Here is a 16,900-nt window from a genome sequence, read left to right on the forward strand (position 1 = left end):
TCGTTTCAGTTCGCAGAGACAATAACAAAGTGGGTGCTGAACAGCTATGTGAAAAGTGCCTCATGCATTTTAACCTAATTTTCATGACAACTTTATTTGCTTTATACGAACATGAATTACAAGTGAAGTGAGCTTTTAGTTTGTTGGAGAAATGAAATAGATCTTCATTATACACACATACGTGCATATGTCCATAGTACATTCATATTTTAACTTAAATCGAAAACAAGTACAATCATCAAGATACGAATGGAGAATATAACCTTGTTATTTAATTAGATCAAGTTAAAGTACGTATTTAGGTCCCATCGATTAACCACTTAACATTTAGCTTTAATGGCCAAGTAACATTCACAATTGTAAGTACAGAGCGTACAATCCTATCTAAACCAATATAGTTCTAACTTTCGAATACATATATTTGTTGCGGAGCTAGAGGTCTATTTATACTAGGAATAAATTGAAAGTAGCACTGTATTTGGATTTTGGAATGTTTTCCGAATAGAGGAGCCGCGCCTTACGGTTCCAGAGCGAGCTTAGGATAAAATTCATAAAGTTGGCCGAGCCGAGTCGAGCTCGGTCGTAAACCATCCTGCAAATTGAATGGCCATGTGATTTATTTGCTCGCTGTAAAACTTTGTAAAGGCCTAATGAATGATCAAAACCAACAACAAATAATTGTGGACTAAAGTAGATAACTGAAAGACTTATGAAGTATTGTACAAACCAATAATACGCATATAGAATTTAGCATTTCTTCTTAAGTAGTTGAAAATTATGATTGATTTAATAGACTTACAACTTACTTGCATTTTAAATAAATAAATATTAAGTATAGGACATTCTTATACAGACTGACTAAGTCCCACGGAAAGCCCAAGCAGGCTGTTAATTTAATGCTTCGCCCCATACTTAATGTACCTAATAGAGATGCCATCCATATCCATTAAATAATTATCTTAATAATATTAACTGGTGTTTATACCCAATCCTCTGAATAAGTCTAGGCCACAGGTCTCGAATGACGCTTACGCTTAAAGATAAGCTCAAGTCGGATAAATTTTGATGTAGGTACCTACATATTTCGTTGTAGCAAGTGGCCAGTGCGCGGCCCGTGCAGCGCGTCGTGCGGCGGCGGGCTACGCGTGGTGCGCCCACGATGCCTGCGCGGGCAACAGTGTGCCGCGCTACACTACGAGGCTTGCAATACTCACCGGTAAGTCTGGTCAGCCAGTTATAGTTGCAGGTAGCCAGTACGCAAGGGTATAGCGTGAGTAGCCGGGCTGGCCAACCGATTGTCGAACAGGAGTCGATTGAAAGACGCCAGACGAATGATCACGATCTTCTAAGAAACTCCGTTTCGTGTCCCTATTATGTAATAACAGCTCAACAAGGTACAAAACTTGGATACCGAGAATAGAAGATAAATTGTTAATCAGTGACCCTCAATATTGCTTTCGCCACTGTCGCTCGACTGGTGATTTTATTGTGTATGTATGTCAAACACCGGTGAACTACAGTCAGCCTGCGTTCCTTCTGTCTTTAACATTTACCTTTCCAGTCACAACCATGTCACAGTCATGGATGTTTGACGGTTGATGACGAAGTTGAGGGCAAAACTAGACAGTTTCATGCCACTAAAGATTTTATTTTCGAGACAGAGATAAGGACGTAATATTTAGTAAGTAAATTATTCAGCCTCTGTCTCATTCAAAATTGCCGAGTTAGCAAAACCGCTTTCAAACGCTTTGTGTGCACTGAAGCAGATTTAATAAAGTCAGTGAGGCAATTCTGACGTTAGCGCCTAGACGCTTGCTACGGTTCGTTAAAGTCCTGACCTGTTCTTATATTTACTTACCGAATCCCCGCCGCTCATAAACTACTATATAACCGTTCTATAAAAACTTCTTTATTATTATTTGTTCGGGCTACTACTTAGAATAAAGAGAAAACGGAAAAAAATGACAAAAACCGGGATCGAAAAGGTCGGAGTGCCTATGGTGTTTTTTGTAAACGGCCAGTAAAACTGATTTCGAAATACGTAACAACCATGCGTAACCAAAGATCACACTTATACTAGTTTGTCTGAGACAGCACTGAGTCAGGGTTAGTAACGACAGTCCTTTAACCCTCTCAAAGCTGGAGAGTCCGAGACGAGATGACATCGCTTTGTAGTTGTGCTATTTTAGCCCGGGGAGTTATTTACCTAGGTACCGGAATTAGATTACTGTTTGTTTAGGTTTGCACGGAACTTGCGTAAAACTTATCCGTATCGCGCCTATTCAACACTGATTTGCCTGTAAATTTTCTCAGTAATCCGTGTTTATAAAGGATAACAAAAGTACGCAAATCTCTTTTGTGCGCAGAGGTAAAAACCTTCCTTAGGGAAGTGGGGCGTCGCCTGCAAGAAAGGGGCCTTGACCCGCACTCCGGGTCTTTTCTGGTGCAAAGACTGTCCATCGCAATTCAACGCGGTAACGCAGCGAGTGTGATGGGCACAGTTGCGCCGGGGGTTGCGCGGGGAGGCCTCTTTCAGTAGTTTTAATATTGTGTGTTTAATTTTAGATTTATTTAGGGTTCTTAGATGTTATTTTATTTTATTCATAGATATACTCGTACATTTAAAATTCCGCGTTTTGAACACATATTAAATCACATTTAAAATCGGGTCTCTCGCGAATTTATTTTGTTACCTTTATTTATCGACGTTTCGACACAGGTTTCACTGGTCGTGGTTCCGGCTAACTGATGTCAGACAGTGGTGGCGGTCCGTTAGCCGCGACCACGACCAGTGAAACCTGTGTCGAAACGTCGGTAAAGAAAGGTAACAAATTAAACTCGCGATAGACCCGAATTTAAATGTGATATAAATAATATGTACTCGTATTTAGTTCATAAGTTATTTGTCTTTTTATGATTTTTCAACACACTTGCTCAAAACGTTTTTATTTCACCGATTTTTGGCTCATAATCCTAGACACGCGTGCTTTTTCATTATATTATCCCACTGAGTTAAGAAGGTAACTGATTGCTAATAATATGCATGGAAACCACAGAACTATATCAATGGAAACGGAGCCTTCTTTAATTAGTCGGACTGGCGGGCACCGGCGCCCCCCGACCGCCTGCAGCGGGCCGGCCCGCCCGCGGCCGGGGCGAGGGGCGGCCGGCAGTATGACAGATTTTAGGCTTTTACTGTTACAATTAAAATTAAATTAAGTAATATGAAAGTTTCTTTTTTTGTGTGTGTGTTGAAAAACGTCGTATGAAACGCGTGTGCATTGGTCATTATACACATCGGCTTTCTTATTGCACAATATCGCCTCGTGTGTAATAACCAACTTAGCACACTTGTATCACAATGTACTATTGTTACTCCTTATAAAAATAAATTTTGTCGAATTTAAGTACAATACAAATAAAATTTGCATAACGTACAGTAGGTATTCAAAATATAAGTTGTTTACTTACATAATACGAGTACTTCTTCCATAAAAGGCATATCAAAAATAACTGCGATGTCATTAGATACTAGTTTGGGTTCTAGTAGAAGCAAGTCAGTAAAAAAGTTTTTCATACGAATTGTTTTGTTTGACTTCGTTTACATACATGCTAATAATTAACCGTTAACCGTTAAAATAACCAATTTCATTTTGCAGATGCGAATTCCAGTGGAGGGCGGACGAGTGGGAGTCCTGCAGCGCCACTTGCGGAGACTCCGGACTGCAGGAGCGGCAGCTCTTCTGCGTGCCCGTTACTCTAAAGTACGTAAATTACCTACTTACATACTAACGCTAATAATAAGACTGGAGTATGGTGGTTCTGTCCTGCAGGCGCGGGAGCTTTTAAACTTACCATTTGCTCACAAATACTTAATAATATCTGACCGCTGTTTGGCACGATTACTGCAGCGCGACGAACGGTGACTCTTTTCGACGTTTGAACTGCAGGAGCGGCAGCTTTTCTACGTGCCTGTTACTCTCGAGGAATTAAGTGAGCATTATTGATTTTACGTGTAGATTATGTACCTACCGCTCTTCAATTACATGTCTTCTCACACGCATTAAATTTTTATAAATAGATTTTAAACTTTAAATCCCTCTCAGATCCTGGATTGTTAAATATTAGACAGACTATGGAATGACAGAAGTGTATAAAACCGACGCCTGCCTAAGTGCCTTCATTGCCATGCTACTAAACGGAATTTACTTACTCAAGTTTACTCGTCAGGCGTGACCAAGTCGCAACAGGCTGTGTTGAGAGCACGTTTTACTACCTTGGAAATACTACTCTTTTCCGTCGTCAAAATGAGTCATAAGGTCCAAAATTTATATGGACTCATTTTGAGTCGATATGTACGGACAATTTTACATTTTACATAGCCAACTGAATTCAAACAAACCAACTGAAAAACTACGAAACTCCGAAACCTATAGTGACTAGGTTTCCGTGTAAAAGCGTGGCGTGCATCTGAAGTAACTTATTTATAGTAAACACAGTAAAATAAGTATTCGACATCAGTTTTTAAACACTGGCAACATTTTACAATAGGTAAGCAAGAGTCATAGAACCATGGAGACTATATAAAGGAGCCAAATCTCTATGTATGAAAAGTGTTCATCAAAAAACAGTAATTAGGCGGCGCCACCATACACCGAAATACTACCAAAAACAACCTACGTAATTTGGTCGGGTTATTTGTTGCCTTATATGGTTCATGTTATACTCATGTCCCAGAGCCTAACTAGCGCCACCGGAGAGATTAGGAACTATTATTTAAAGCTGAAAGCGGTCACTTTTGCAACAATTCTGCCATAAGAGATTGGCATCCTTTCTATACCATCCATACATAGAACTGAATAAGTGTGACGTTTTATGAATTTTGGTCTGTTTTGAACATGGACATAGTACAAGTAGTTATAGATATGAAACCGAGCGACCACCTCTAAGAGAAAGACATATTCATGTATTGACAGTTTCATGTATTGGCAGCATAATCCTTTTTCTCTTTCACTCTTATAAATTTCGGTATTTCGCCATCGGCTACTTGCTATGATGCCATAACCCGACCATGAAAAAATGGCCGGTCGGTGATAAAGACAAAGCACGACACTATTTTCTCTTTCCTCTTATAGGAATCGCAATAATCTTTCTCTATCAAAGAGTGTCAGGCCCTTGGTTTTGAATCAAAGAAATGGCGCCATACATCATACTCCGCATACTCGTACTATCCATGACAGGACAAAAAAAAACATAGTTTTAATTAGTTAATTATATTGAAACCAATTGCAGTATCTTTCATTTATCAGGTCCAAAACATACATATAAGACGAATAGGACATTCACCTTTTAAGGCACTAACCGGTACAAATTTTACAACTATTAGTGAAATAAGTATCAAAAATGTCTCTAAATTTTCTCTGTAATGTCTCATATGATTCGTGGCGTTACCATATTGTGTTATTCGAAGGCAAAAGCACTAAAACTTGTCCACATTTTTGCAGCTCTACATACCAAAAAGATCTGATTAGAGCCATGGTGTCGCCGGCGCTGTGCTCAGAGCCCAGGCCGGAGCAGCAGCAACCTTGCAACCGCTTGCCTTGTCCCGTCTACTGGCAGGAGATGCCATGGACGCCGGTAATACTTTTTATTAACTTAGTTTCAAAGAATTACAGGCCAATCCGAGTTCTAGTTATTAGATCTCATTCCAATATGATACTCTGTCAGTGTCAAAAGTGACATTTATTCAACCAAAAAAAGTCACTTTTGACACTGACAGATCAATATCATATCCTATCAGTATCATGTTGGAACAGATCTAATAACTACAACTAGAATTGGCCTGTTAGAAATGCAATCGCTCAATTTAGGCGAAACACTAGAACTGGCTTCGAGGCGCAACAGGTAATTACTGTGTTATTTGTTTGTGTAGTTTATGATGTGTATTTGCCTGAACATGGGGTTTATGATAGAATAGTTATTGACAGGTGTGAATATCATTAATTAATCATACCAAATTGCATTGTCTTCGCAACGTCCGAATTATAGCAATGAGAGGTTTTTTCTGTCAGTCATTGATCGAAGAACTTGATTTCTAGGCCTACGGAGCTCAAGTCCTTTTAATAGTTAATTTCCTAGGTAAACTGGGCTTATTGCCTAGGTGGTTGTCATGGTCTACCAACATGAGAATACTTACTTCCCCAGTGTTCAACAACGTGCGGTCGCGGTATATCGCGGCGGCCGCTGGTGTGTCCCGCCGAGCACGAGTTCTTGTGCGGCGCACGGCCGCGCGAGCGCCGCCGCCGCTGCCGGCTGCGCCGCTGCCCCGTACCGCGCCCCGCGCCCTGCGCCGCCGACACCCTCAAGTACTGCGAGCTGTTCCCTACTGACCAGCTTCGTAGGAACTGCATTCTTCCTCAGTTCAGGAAGTATTGCTGCAACGCTTGCGCCGCTGCCGATCGCACAGTCCGGGACGTTGGTTAGGATAACTTTAATAATAGGTACATGGATTTTTAACTGCCTATAAATGTAACGATAAATACTGCGAAAATATCGACGCTGCTAGAGTCAGAACTATATTAACACTTTTTGCATTGGACAAAAATTGCATGTCCTTGCGAAAGGGTACCCAATACTCGTATGATATGAAAACCTATAGGTAATATTGATCTATCATATGTATAGGGACCCACAATACCTATAATAGAGCAGAAGCAGCTTAAACTGTTCACGAAGTATCAGTACAATTCAATCGATATTAAGATATTAACAGATTTGTTAACAATTATGTTTGCCTATCACCGAATGTAGACAACCGAAACTCATAGTGTTTAAGTTTTGATCGTCAGCAGGCTAGATTATTGTATTTTAATATTTTTTTACAGTAACACTAACAGTATTTGGTGTCACATACTTAAATAATTGGTTAATATTAATTAAGCAATTATATACCGAGGCGTAGATTCAGAAAAATATAATTTCTTCTATCAGAATCCACCACAATCAGGTTTAACAGGTATCTTTTCCCACTTGAAGACGAAACTCAAGTTTACCTTTATAATTATTGGATGGCATTTGTTGCACACAAATTTCATATCTATCTTAGATTATTATAAAATAACCTTGATTAAAAAAGCTGATATAAACTACTTATTTTCTGACTTTTGAACTTAGTCATGAAATTCATCTACATATTTCGAAAAGAAAATAAATTACTCGTACGTTTCTGGGAAACGATAACGGACGTTGTATCTATAAAATAATGTAGGATAGGTACTCAAACATGTTCACATATCTAGCAGTAGGTAAACATATTTATCTACTGCTTGAAATCACATGTACCTTCGTAAATAATGTATGTGTATTCAGTGTTGTATTGTGCTGTTTGTAAGTTCTTAAGAGTGTAAAATTTATTTTATACCTATAAGCGTAACGAAGTGCCATAACTTCCATAATAAACGTGCTATTTCTAATAATAGTTGGCTTTAATTATTTTTTTCTAACGCAGCTAGACAAAACCTATCCAACCTTTCTCCCATGACCTCCGTGAGATAATAAGCTGGAAATTCGTATAACCAAATTTCGTATATCGAGTATCACACAAACCTGTCCAAATTCTCTCACATAAAATTGAATTAAAATTGTGCCGAAAAATTATTTGTTCGTATTCACTTGCTCTGACGCGAAACCACAAATGTGTAAAAGCGCAGCGCACGGATAACGAAATAACATTGATAAATGATGCAGATTTAATACCTAGTACGTTTATTATTTACTATCTTTAAAGTATGTTTCAAGATTGGGTTGGAATTTTCTTAGTCTATTTATGCTAGTAGAAATAGATTGAAGGCTACATGCGCTAACTGCAGAAAATGTATTAATGCTACCCTTTTATCTTAAACAGCTACATCCTGTTGCAATCGGACCTCGAATTCACATCAGGTGTGGTATTCGAACTTATAAAAACATATATTGGTATTTGCTTGCTACAAGCTTTCTATTATCAAGTTCGTACACGCGAGATGCACGGCCAAGTAATGTCAAATAAAGATTAAATTGGTCCGTACCAAAAAGGTAAATGGATAGACTGTCCATCTGTCTGAATGTCACATCGATGACGACGATCGACGTGTTATCGATTTGATGAATTTGGAATATTTATAAAACAAGGCTATTATATGTATAGTAATTTTTATATCCCCTATGAAAAATGGTAATTACGAGGTCAAGTGGGATATCATATGAAAGAGCTCGAATTCTACATTCTAAAAAAATATGTTACTATTGTGGAAAAATAATTGTTTATGAAGAAATATAAAAAACAGTCCTCCGAAGTCTACCAAATAATAATTATGTTTTATTTTATTTTATTTAACATTGTCATAAACATTACAGAAAAAATATAATCACTAACTAGATATTTGAGTGTATTTATTATTCTTGAAATTTCTATTAGAGTGCTAAAACACACCTTCTTTCAAATAAAAAAAAATTTTGAACTCAATTCACATGATAAATAATTAACCCTGAAAACCCAACATACCTACATACATAGTTACCGTAAAACCCGTTTTTAGTGAAAACGCGTTTTTCCTACTTAAAACTAATTTTCCGTATAGCCTCAATCATAACACGGTTTCACTAGTTAAAACTAATTTTCCGTAAGGCCTCGGTGAAAACTGGTGGTTTTAACTGGGTTACATGTTTCTGACTAAACTAGTTACCGCAATCTGAATTGGTGAAAACTATATCGTTGATTTCCTTTTCTATCGTATATGCGTTACTCGAGCAAATCAGGCGGAAATAGGGTAACTTGGCATAATTTCGATGTGCTCAGCAGTAGTTCCCCTGAGAATGTGACGACATATTAGAAGGCGTCTCTCCACCGTCGACTGCTTAATGCTTAAAAATTACACAACCATGCAGATTAGTAAATAAATAAATAAATAAATATTATAAGACATTCTTACACAGATTGACTAAGTCCCACGATAACTGACGGTACGGACGGTAGTGTACAAAGGGTATAATTGAGAAACGTAAACAAACAAAAGTTTTGAAACAGATAAGGTGGCGGCAATCGAGCTCTACACATGGCACCAATATATTGAACTACTGAAGATGACGTGTATCGACTTCCACAGATCACGCCCTAATGCCGTGAACTGGTCACGGTGATGAGAATTGACGTTTACAGATTGAGCCCGAATGTCTAATTGACTATTGAGTAATGAAAAAGACGGTCATCCCTTAAATATATGTGTAACCGTAGAAACCCGATTTTAGTTAAAAAAGCTTTTTTCCCTAATTTTAAACTAGTTTTCGCAAGGTGTCTCGGTGAAAACTAGTTTTAACTGGGATTTTATTCAGTCAAAACTAGTTTTCACAAACTGAATTAGTGAAAAATATATCGTTGATTTCCTTACCTAGTGAAAACCAGTTTTAACTAATCGTTCAAAAAATTATTTCAGTGAAAACTAGTTTTGACTAATTGATACACATAACACAAAATAAGCTTTTTTCTAAATTATATAGAATAGAAGATATATAGGATAGAATAGGAATAAAAATAATGTGTTATAAAATACATAAAGTCGGTTATGGCGCACTCAGGTCGCTGCCGCGGCAAGCTCGCTTCACTCGTTCGGTTCGACGCGCTGTTTGGTCACGGTCTTTCGACTCTAGCAGAATACCGTGAAACTAGTTTTAACTTTAACACATTCAATGCCAGCGACCTGATTGGCACTTCTCTGTTCGTATGCGCATTTCTACTGGTTTTTCCGAGTTATCGACTACGCTCGTAGCGCGTCACTCGCGCTGGTACTGAATATGCTAGTTAAAAGTTAAAACGCGTTTCCCTATTCAACACTAGTTATTACCTTCTAAAATGTATTTGAACAAGGAGTTTCTGGAAGTTGTTTTTGACTAGTGAAAACGCGTTTTCACTTAAAACGGTAACATATGTAAGTAATAGTTTACAAACGCATAAAGAACATAATAACCATACTTTCATACATCACTTTACAACACCCATTCCTCATTGCACAATACAAATGGCAGACTTAATTTTCTATCAGTGGTTTGTTAGGTGAATGGTTATTGGGCAAACAAAAATAGATCTGGCTTTGTCTGGTCATATATATTGTTTTGCCCTCATCAGTCGCACGATATAATAATATATGTGTCAGAGAGGCTCCACGCGTAACGGATCAGCTTACTTAATTATCTACAGTGTGCCGGACAGCCTCGCCCACGCTCTCCCCTAATAAATCCTCAGACGCCGTCGCACGGACAAATATGTTTTTCCACAAAATCCATGGGTACCTAACGGGCGGGCAAGCAAAATCATGTATTATTAAAAATTCTTCGAAAATATTACCAGATTTTTACGAAATATTTTATTCAGGCCGCTGTATTTGAACTTTGGTTACGACCTTGGGAAAATCGATCCTGGGGTAGCACTCTCTTCATTAAATTTATATAGGGATTTGTATAACAAACCCATATATCTTAGCAATATGGTTATGTCGCATCCTAAAGAAGCTTTATTTCGGTCAGCTTCCTAATGCCAAAAAATGACAACACAAAAAAACAACTGAGCCATGTACGGATTAGCCGGAATTCTTTATGATGTTCGCTCAGCTAACCCGGCTCTATGAAGGTATATTTTTATAGGTCGTGCAAAGATTTAAAATAAAGCTATCACTCCTGTGTTGTTGTAATACCTAGCTTGTGTGTAGGTATTTACATGATTTTATTTGATGTACATTTACAAAGAAAACACTTAAACCTAATTGCCATGTATATATTCCCGTGTGATAGCAGTTGTGGTTATTGCTGAATCTTACTTTCCCATAAATAAACGCACTCACAGTTCGCCTGAGACAAAAGTGCATATTCACTGCACTCACATATATTATATAGCTTACGAATTCAAGTTAAAAAAATATATTTTAAAGGCTTTGTCTCGGAAACTATCAAATCTACAGAGACAATTCTAGTCTCGTATTGTAGCAAATATAGTCTTCTTCAAAAATGTCTTGAGAATGGACTATCAAAAAGTAGTCCTTTAGGGTTATAATTGCCGAAATCAAAAAAGGAACCGAAACTTTCGCGGTTTTTCCGATTTTTGACAAAGTTGCGTTCGGCGCTCGAGGTCTCAAACTGTCTCAAGTCTGCAAAAAATCAGAACTACCGGATTTGAAGCAGGGTACTACGTAGGCGAACAACACGCGAACGCGAATCAAAGCGATGCGGCGCGGGGTGAATCAATCCTTTGATACCTATAGAAGTGTCCTACGTGGGCGATCTCATTGCGAACGCGAACGCTGTGGGCTCGCCGCGCCGCGCCGCTTCACATCGCGTTTGCGAGTTGTTCGCTTACGTAAGACGCAGCGTGACTAAACGAACCCGATTATAAAAGGCGACAAAGTTACTGGATTAAATCTGGGACAAAAAAACATGTAATATTCCGTTGGGTTATTCGTAACTATACGTTTAATACCACACGCGAACGCGAAGCAAAGCGATGCGGCGCGGGGTGAATCAATCGTTTGATGGCTATAGAAGTGTCCTACATGGGCGATCTCATTGCGAACGCGAACGCCGTGGGCCCGCCGCGCCGCGCCGCTTCACTTCGCGTTTGCGAGTTGTTCGCGTAGCGTGACTAAACGAACCCGATTATTAAAGGCGACAAAGTTACTGGATTAAATCTGGGACAAAAAAAAACATGTAATTTTCCGTTGGGTTATTCGTAACTATACGTTTAATACCATACGTTTTCGTAACTCAGTAGAAGATTTTTCAGGACATACGGTGAAATTCGGCTTTTTATGTACACGACAGGTATCTATCCACTAAATTTTATCGAAATCTGATGAAAAAACTTAACCCTCGATTAGGGTTAAGCGAGGGCCTGACACTCTTTAATAGAGAAAGATAGTCTTATTGTGATTCCTATAAGAGGAAAGAGAAAATAGTGCCACGCTTTGTCCTTATCACCGACCGGGTGGCATCATAGGTAGGAGGCGAAGGCGAAATACCGAGATTTATAAGAGTGAAAGAGAAGAAATCCTATGCTGCCCAAATTTTATGTGAATATTCTTTCTCTTACCCCCGGTCGCTCGGTGGCGCGTCTATAACTACTTGTATAAACTATGTGTATGGGGTTAAGTTTTTTCGTTGACATGCTATGTTCAAAAGCTGAAAATCTATATACCTAACCCAAATATTATTTTACACGTTTATGTAAACGTTTCAAATGTTTGGAGAACGTTTATTCAGTGCGGCGGGTTGGTCGATTACTAAGGTCTGTTGCCATATATTATGTACGACGAGACTGGCTGCGATATACCAAATTACTCATGTACCAACTGATCGATTCGGCCCGCCCTGTAGGCCTTATTTTTAACATTAACGTCCTTAGTGCCCAACTACAAGTTGACCTATGGTAGTTAAGTACCTATATCGTTAACTACCCAAGACAAAATAAATCCCAGTTAATTCTACTCCATAATTTTTTTTTTTTTCAATTTGTTTATTCATAACAAGACATTTGTAGTAAACATATTGCCTAATTGACAACCGCTCATAGTTTCTCATGGATTTGAAAATCAATCTCCTATTTCGAAATCAGAAAAATAAAATGTATCTTATTGATGTAGAGAGCTCCAAAAGTCACTAAATAATTTTGAATGTAGAAATAACGTGGTTATTTATATGACGAAAGTTGACTTTATAATGTTATTCAATTATAATTAGTCAATGTAATTAATATAATATTAGAAGCAACTGTATCTCTAATTACTTCGGCATACCAAATTACGAGTACGATAATTATATCAAACATCAAACATTTATTCAGCAAATAGGCCACAGGGGCACTTTTACATATCAAATTTTTACAAGCAATAAAAATAATCAAAAATTACAAAATACAATGATGAATATGATTGAATAAGTAAGTAAGTAAAATTAATTAACATGTTACCAGGAAATGTAATTATGTATTTAAGGTCAATATTGAGAGTATTTTGACCTAGTTCCTTTGCTCCCCAATAAATAATCCAAAATCCGCAATTTTTTTTGGAGAAAATTGAAACGGAGTAAAAATTAAGTTTCGAAATCCTCAAAGTTGTGCCTAGATAGAAAGTCCATCTAAAGATTAAAGAAAGGCCGTCATGTGCCCCTCTTGTCTTAACTATTGTCAAATAGACAGATTTAAAACTTAATTGGGGCCTATCAAAAGCGACGTTTTTGGTTGAAGAAATGTCACTTTTGACACTGGCATAACAGATTTGAGCAATGAGCACCCCCTATGAAACCCTATGAATTTATAAGCATAGCGCTGTCGCTATGGGTAAAACATCCCTGTGGATAAAATCTAATCTAAGGCCGGACGTTAGCGGACGGCGGGGTGACGAGCGGTGCTCATTGGTCAAATCCGTTATACCAGTGTCAAAAGATACGACGAACAGATAAGATCCGTAACTAATCCAGATCTAATTCATAACCTCTTATTAAAATCAGAATATGCCTGTTAGTTTTATCCGCTGATGCAATACTAAAATAATCCTATCAGACCACAAATATTCTTGCTGCGTCAAACGCATGCATTAGGGCGTGCATTATTGCAAGGCATATAGCGTTTGTGGAAGATGCAAACTAAACATGAAAGGGCACTGTTGTAGATATACCTAGACACCTTTATTGACTGAACCACCGACCGTGCACAAGAGCCTGGAATAGTTGTTTGGCGTCCATTGTCTCTGCTCCGATACAGCTAGTTATCTCCTCGCATTGTGTATAAATCTCATTTTGTTTCCGTTCTTTCTAAGCCCAAGGGAAACTGGTATCTGGGATACGGGCTATCTTTTTATTAATAAAGCAGTAAATTTAAAATAAACTTTACTTATTTAATATAATTACCTATCTCAAAAGAAATAAACTGAGAATTTATTTAAAGAATAAAAAATGTAACTAATTATATTTAAAAAAAAACCGGCCAAGTGCGAGTCGGACTCACGCACCGAGGGTTCCGTACTTTTTAGTATTTGTTGTTATAGCGGCAACAGAAATACATCATCTGTAAAAGATTCAACTGTCTAGCTATCACGGTTCATGAGATACACCCTGGTGACAGACAGACGGCAAGACGGACAGACGAACAGCGGAGTCTTAGTAATAGGGTCCCGTTTTTACCCTTTGGGTACGGAACCCTAAAAATCAACGCATAGTCAGCACAGCGCGAGTTATGCGTTATGCGCCATTTTATTAGTGTATCCGCTTTGTAGCGAAAAGCGCCTAATACAAACAAAAAATGGCGTAGCAGTGCTACAAAGTAGTCGTAGCGCGTAGTCGCCCGCGCCGATACATCTACGGACAACTACGAGCGAAATGCACGATAACTGAATGCCATCAGTTAGATGTCATTCTGATGTCAGTGTACGTTCGAATTGGCCTGAGTTGGATTTGCATTTGACATCGCGATTTGTGACATTTTAGAGCCAATGTTCTATGGTTTTAAGTGAAGACAATAAAATTTTGCAGTAGATCTTTCACGCGTATTCGGATTTTGTTAATAGGTTATGAATTCGATCTGGATCAGTCATGGATCTGATCTGTCAGTGTCAAAAGTGACGTTTTTGGTTGAAGAAATGTCACTTTAGGCCTTTCGAATACGCCTGTTTGTTTCAATAACGCTATTACGCCATATTGGCAGTGTACGACGTCATAAAAATGTGTTACAATTTTTTCCTAACTTGATACTTGTAGAAAGGTAAACACCTCCATCTCCAATAATAGAGGTGTCTTAAGGTGTCAATTTGTGTCGCAGCTTCTCGGTGTACAGTCAGCATCAATAGTAGTGAATGAAACGCGCCAAAAGTATCTGACATCCCAGATAACTTTTCCAAAATATAGATAAATTTCTAAAATTCGCGTTCAAAAGTACCTATATATTTTACAGTCTCAATTGTTCTATATATAAAGACATAACTTTTTGTTAAGGGCCTCCGGCAAGCTCGGTTCTACATACAAACGTAGTTCCGCTCTCATTTTAAAACGATTATAGCTAGATTGCTCTGAAACTTTGTACATACAATAGGAAGTATATCTTGTCTGTTCTGTAGTTAGTTTATGTGGCTTCAGATACCATATATCGAGCAATATATAAAATGAACCATAGAGACTCACTTAGAGATAAATTAAAATTGACATAATGACAGTGCACTGTGAATATATTTATGAGAATATTCTGTATGTACCTATACATAAAAACATTGCCAGTTTTTAAGAAAAACTGTGACATACATAACATTAATACTAGAAATAAGCATAAGCCTGCAGTACCCTTCACTCGGCTCCATAAAATTAAAAAATTATTCATGGGTAACTGTAAGATTTTATAATAAACTTCCAAATATCATCACTGAATTATCTGTTAATAAATTTAAAAAATATCTATAAATATACTTATCTCTAAAGCCTATTATAGCACACAAGACTACATGAATGATGAAACACCGTGGGATTGCGATTGAAAATAATTAATTATTTATTATTGTGTTTTTTTTGTGTTAATAATGATGAAATTGATATTTCAATGAATACCTATATTAGGTAATCCGTATTTTTTGACATTTAGATTTTTATTCTAGAAAGTTTCTAGACTAGTATTTTTTATACAATTTTGGTGTTTGACGATCCTTTTGTGAATTATTATTATTAAGTTTGACATATCTATAATAGTTCAATGTTTTTAAGAATAATAATAACTGCATCAATAAATTGCTCTGATATTTAGATTAAGGTAATATTTAAAACTTGACAATTTAAAAATGCTTGTTGCTAGGCTATTTGAATAAAGAATATATTGACTATTGACTATTGACATAGTTAACAAAATACAGCAAATTTAAGTTTTTCATACAAAACTTGTTTTTGATCTATTTCCTTTGTTTTATAAACATATAAACTAATTACAGATCTAAATATACCTCATGTCATTGTATGTGCAAAGTTTCATTACAATCCAATACGTAGTTTTAAAATGAGAGCGGAACTACGTTTGTATGGGAAGGTGCGATTCGGCCGAGCTTGCCGGGGGCTCTTAAGCTGTTACAGTATGGTATGATCCGCTACTTTCGATGTTAACTGTACCTACCTACTGTCTGCCCGTGACGAGGGTCAGAGCTGTGTGAGCATTAGCTTTGCCAATCGATACAATGTATATATGTCATATTGGCGCTGGCTTCATCTTCACAACTTTAGCGATAACTTTAACTGCTTTGACGTAAGCGTTTACATATCGGAATCGTGAATGAATTCGGGAATATTGATGAGCTACGAAGAGGCATGTTAAATATATATGTTTTTACCGTATTTTTTCCTAAAATATAACATAAATTTCTAAATAAACTAATGTGCTAAGTAAACATCCAAAAAAATCTACAAATATTTTTTGTAGATTTTTTGGATGCTCCATACTTCATATAAAAACCGGCCAAGTGCGAGTCGGACTCGCGCACGAAGGGTTCCGTACCATTACGCAAAAAACGGCAAAAAGATCACGTTTGTTTTATGGGAGCTCCACTTAAATATTTATTTTATTCTGTTTTTAGTATTTGTTGTTATAGCGGCAACCGAAATACATCATCTGTAAAAATTTCAACTGTCTAGCTATCACGGTTCATGAGATACAGCCTGGTGACAGACGGACAGACAGACAGACGGTGGAGTCTAATAGGGTCCCGTTTTTACTCTTTGGGTACGGAACCCTAAAAATGAACTGTCATAGGGCATCAGTTCGAATCGAGAGGTATATATTTTTTTCATCACACCAGCTGGTAATAAAGGCCATCTTGATTGTTCAAAAACTAATGAGAAAGTTGCGTTTTATCCG

At 37.5% G+C, this 16,900-nt stretch overlaps 1 protein-coding gene across 2 annotated transcripts in view; it reads left to right on the plus strand.

The window, feature by feature from the left end:
* Positions 1-6,490, plus strand: part of LOC134743659 (A disintegrin and metalloproteinase with thrombospondin motifs 1-like) — a 75,126-nt gene extending 68,636 nt beyond the window's left edge. Inside the window, exons 14-17 of one of the 2 annotated variants that reach the window (XM_063677243.1) lie at positions 1,094-1,216; positions 3,660-3,764; positions 5,505-5,637; positions 6,205-6,490. In XM_063677243.1, the coding sequence (XP_063533313.1) occupies positions 1,094-1,216; positions 3,660-3,764; positions 5,505-5,637; positions 6,205-6,483 (640 nt within the window). In that variant the 3' untranslated portion in view covers positions 6,484-6,490. The remainder of the gene's footprint in view (positions 1-1,093; positions 1,217-3,659; positions 3,765-5,504; positions 5,638-6,204) is intronic. The other variant, XM_063677245.1, reaches the window with a different exon arrangement.
* Positions 6,491-16,900: the final 10,410 nt, after the last annotated feature.

The sequence above is a fragment of the Cydia strobilella genome, chromosome 8 (assembly GCF_947568885.1).
Source record: "Cydia strobilella chromosome 8, ilCydStro3.1, whole genome shotgun sequence".
Taxonomy (NCBI): Eukaryota; Metazoa; Arthropoda; class Insecta; order Lepidoptera; family Tortricidae; genus Cydia; species Cydia strobilella.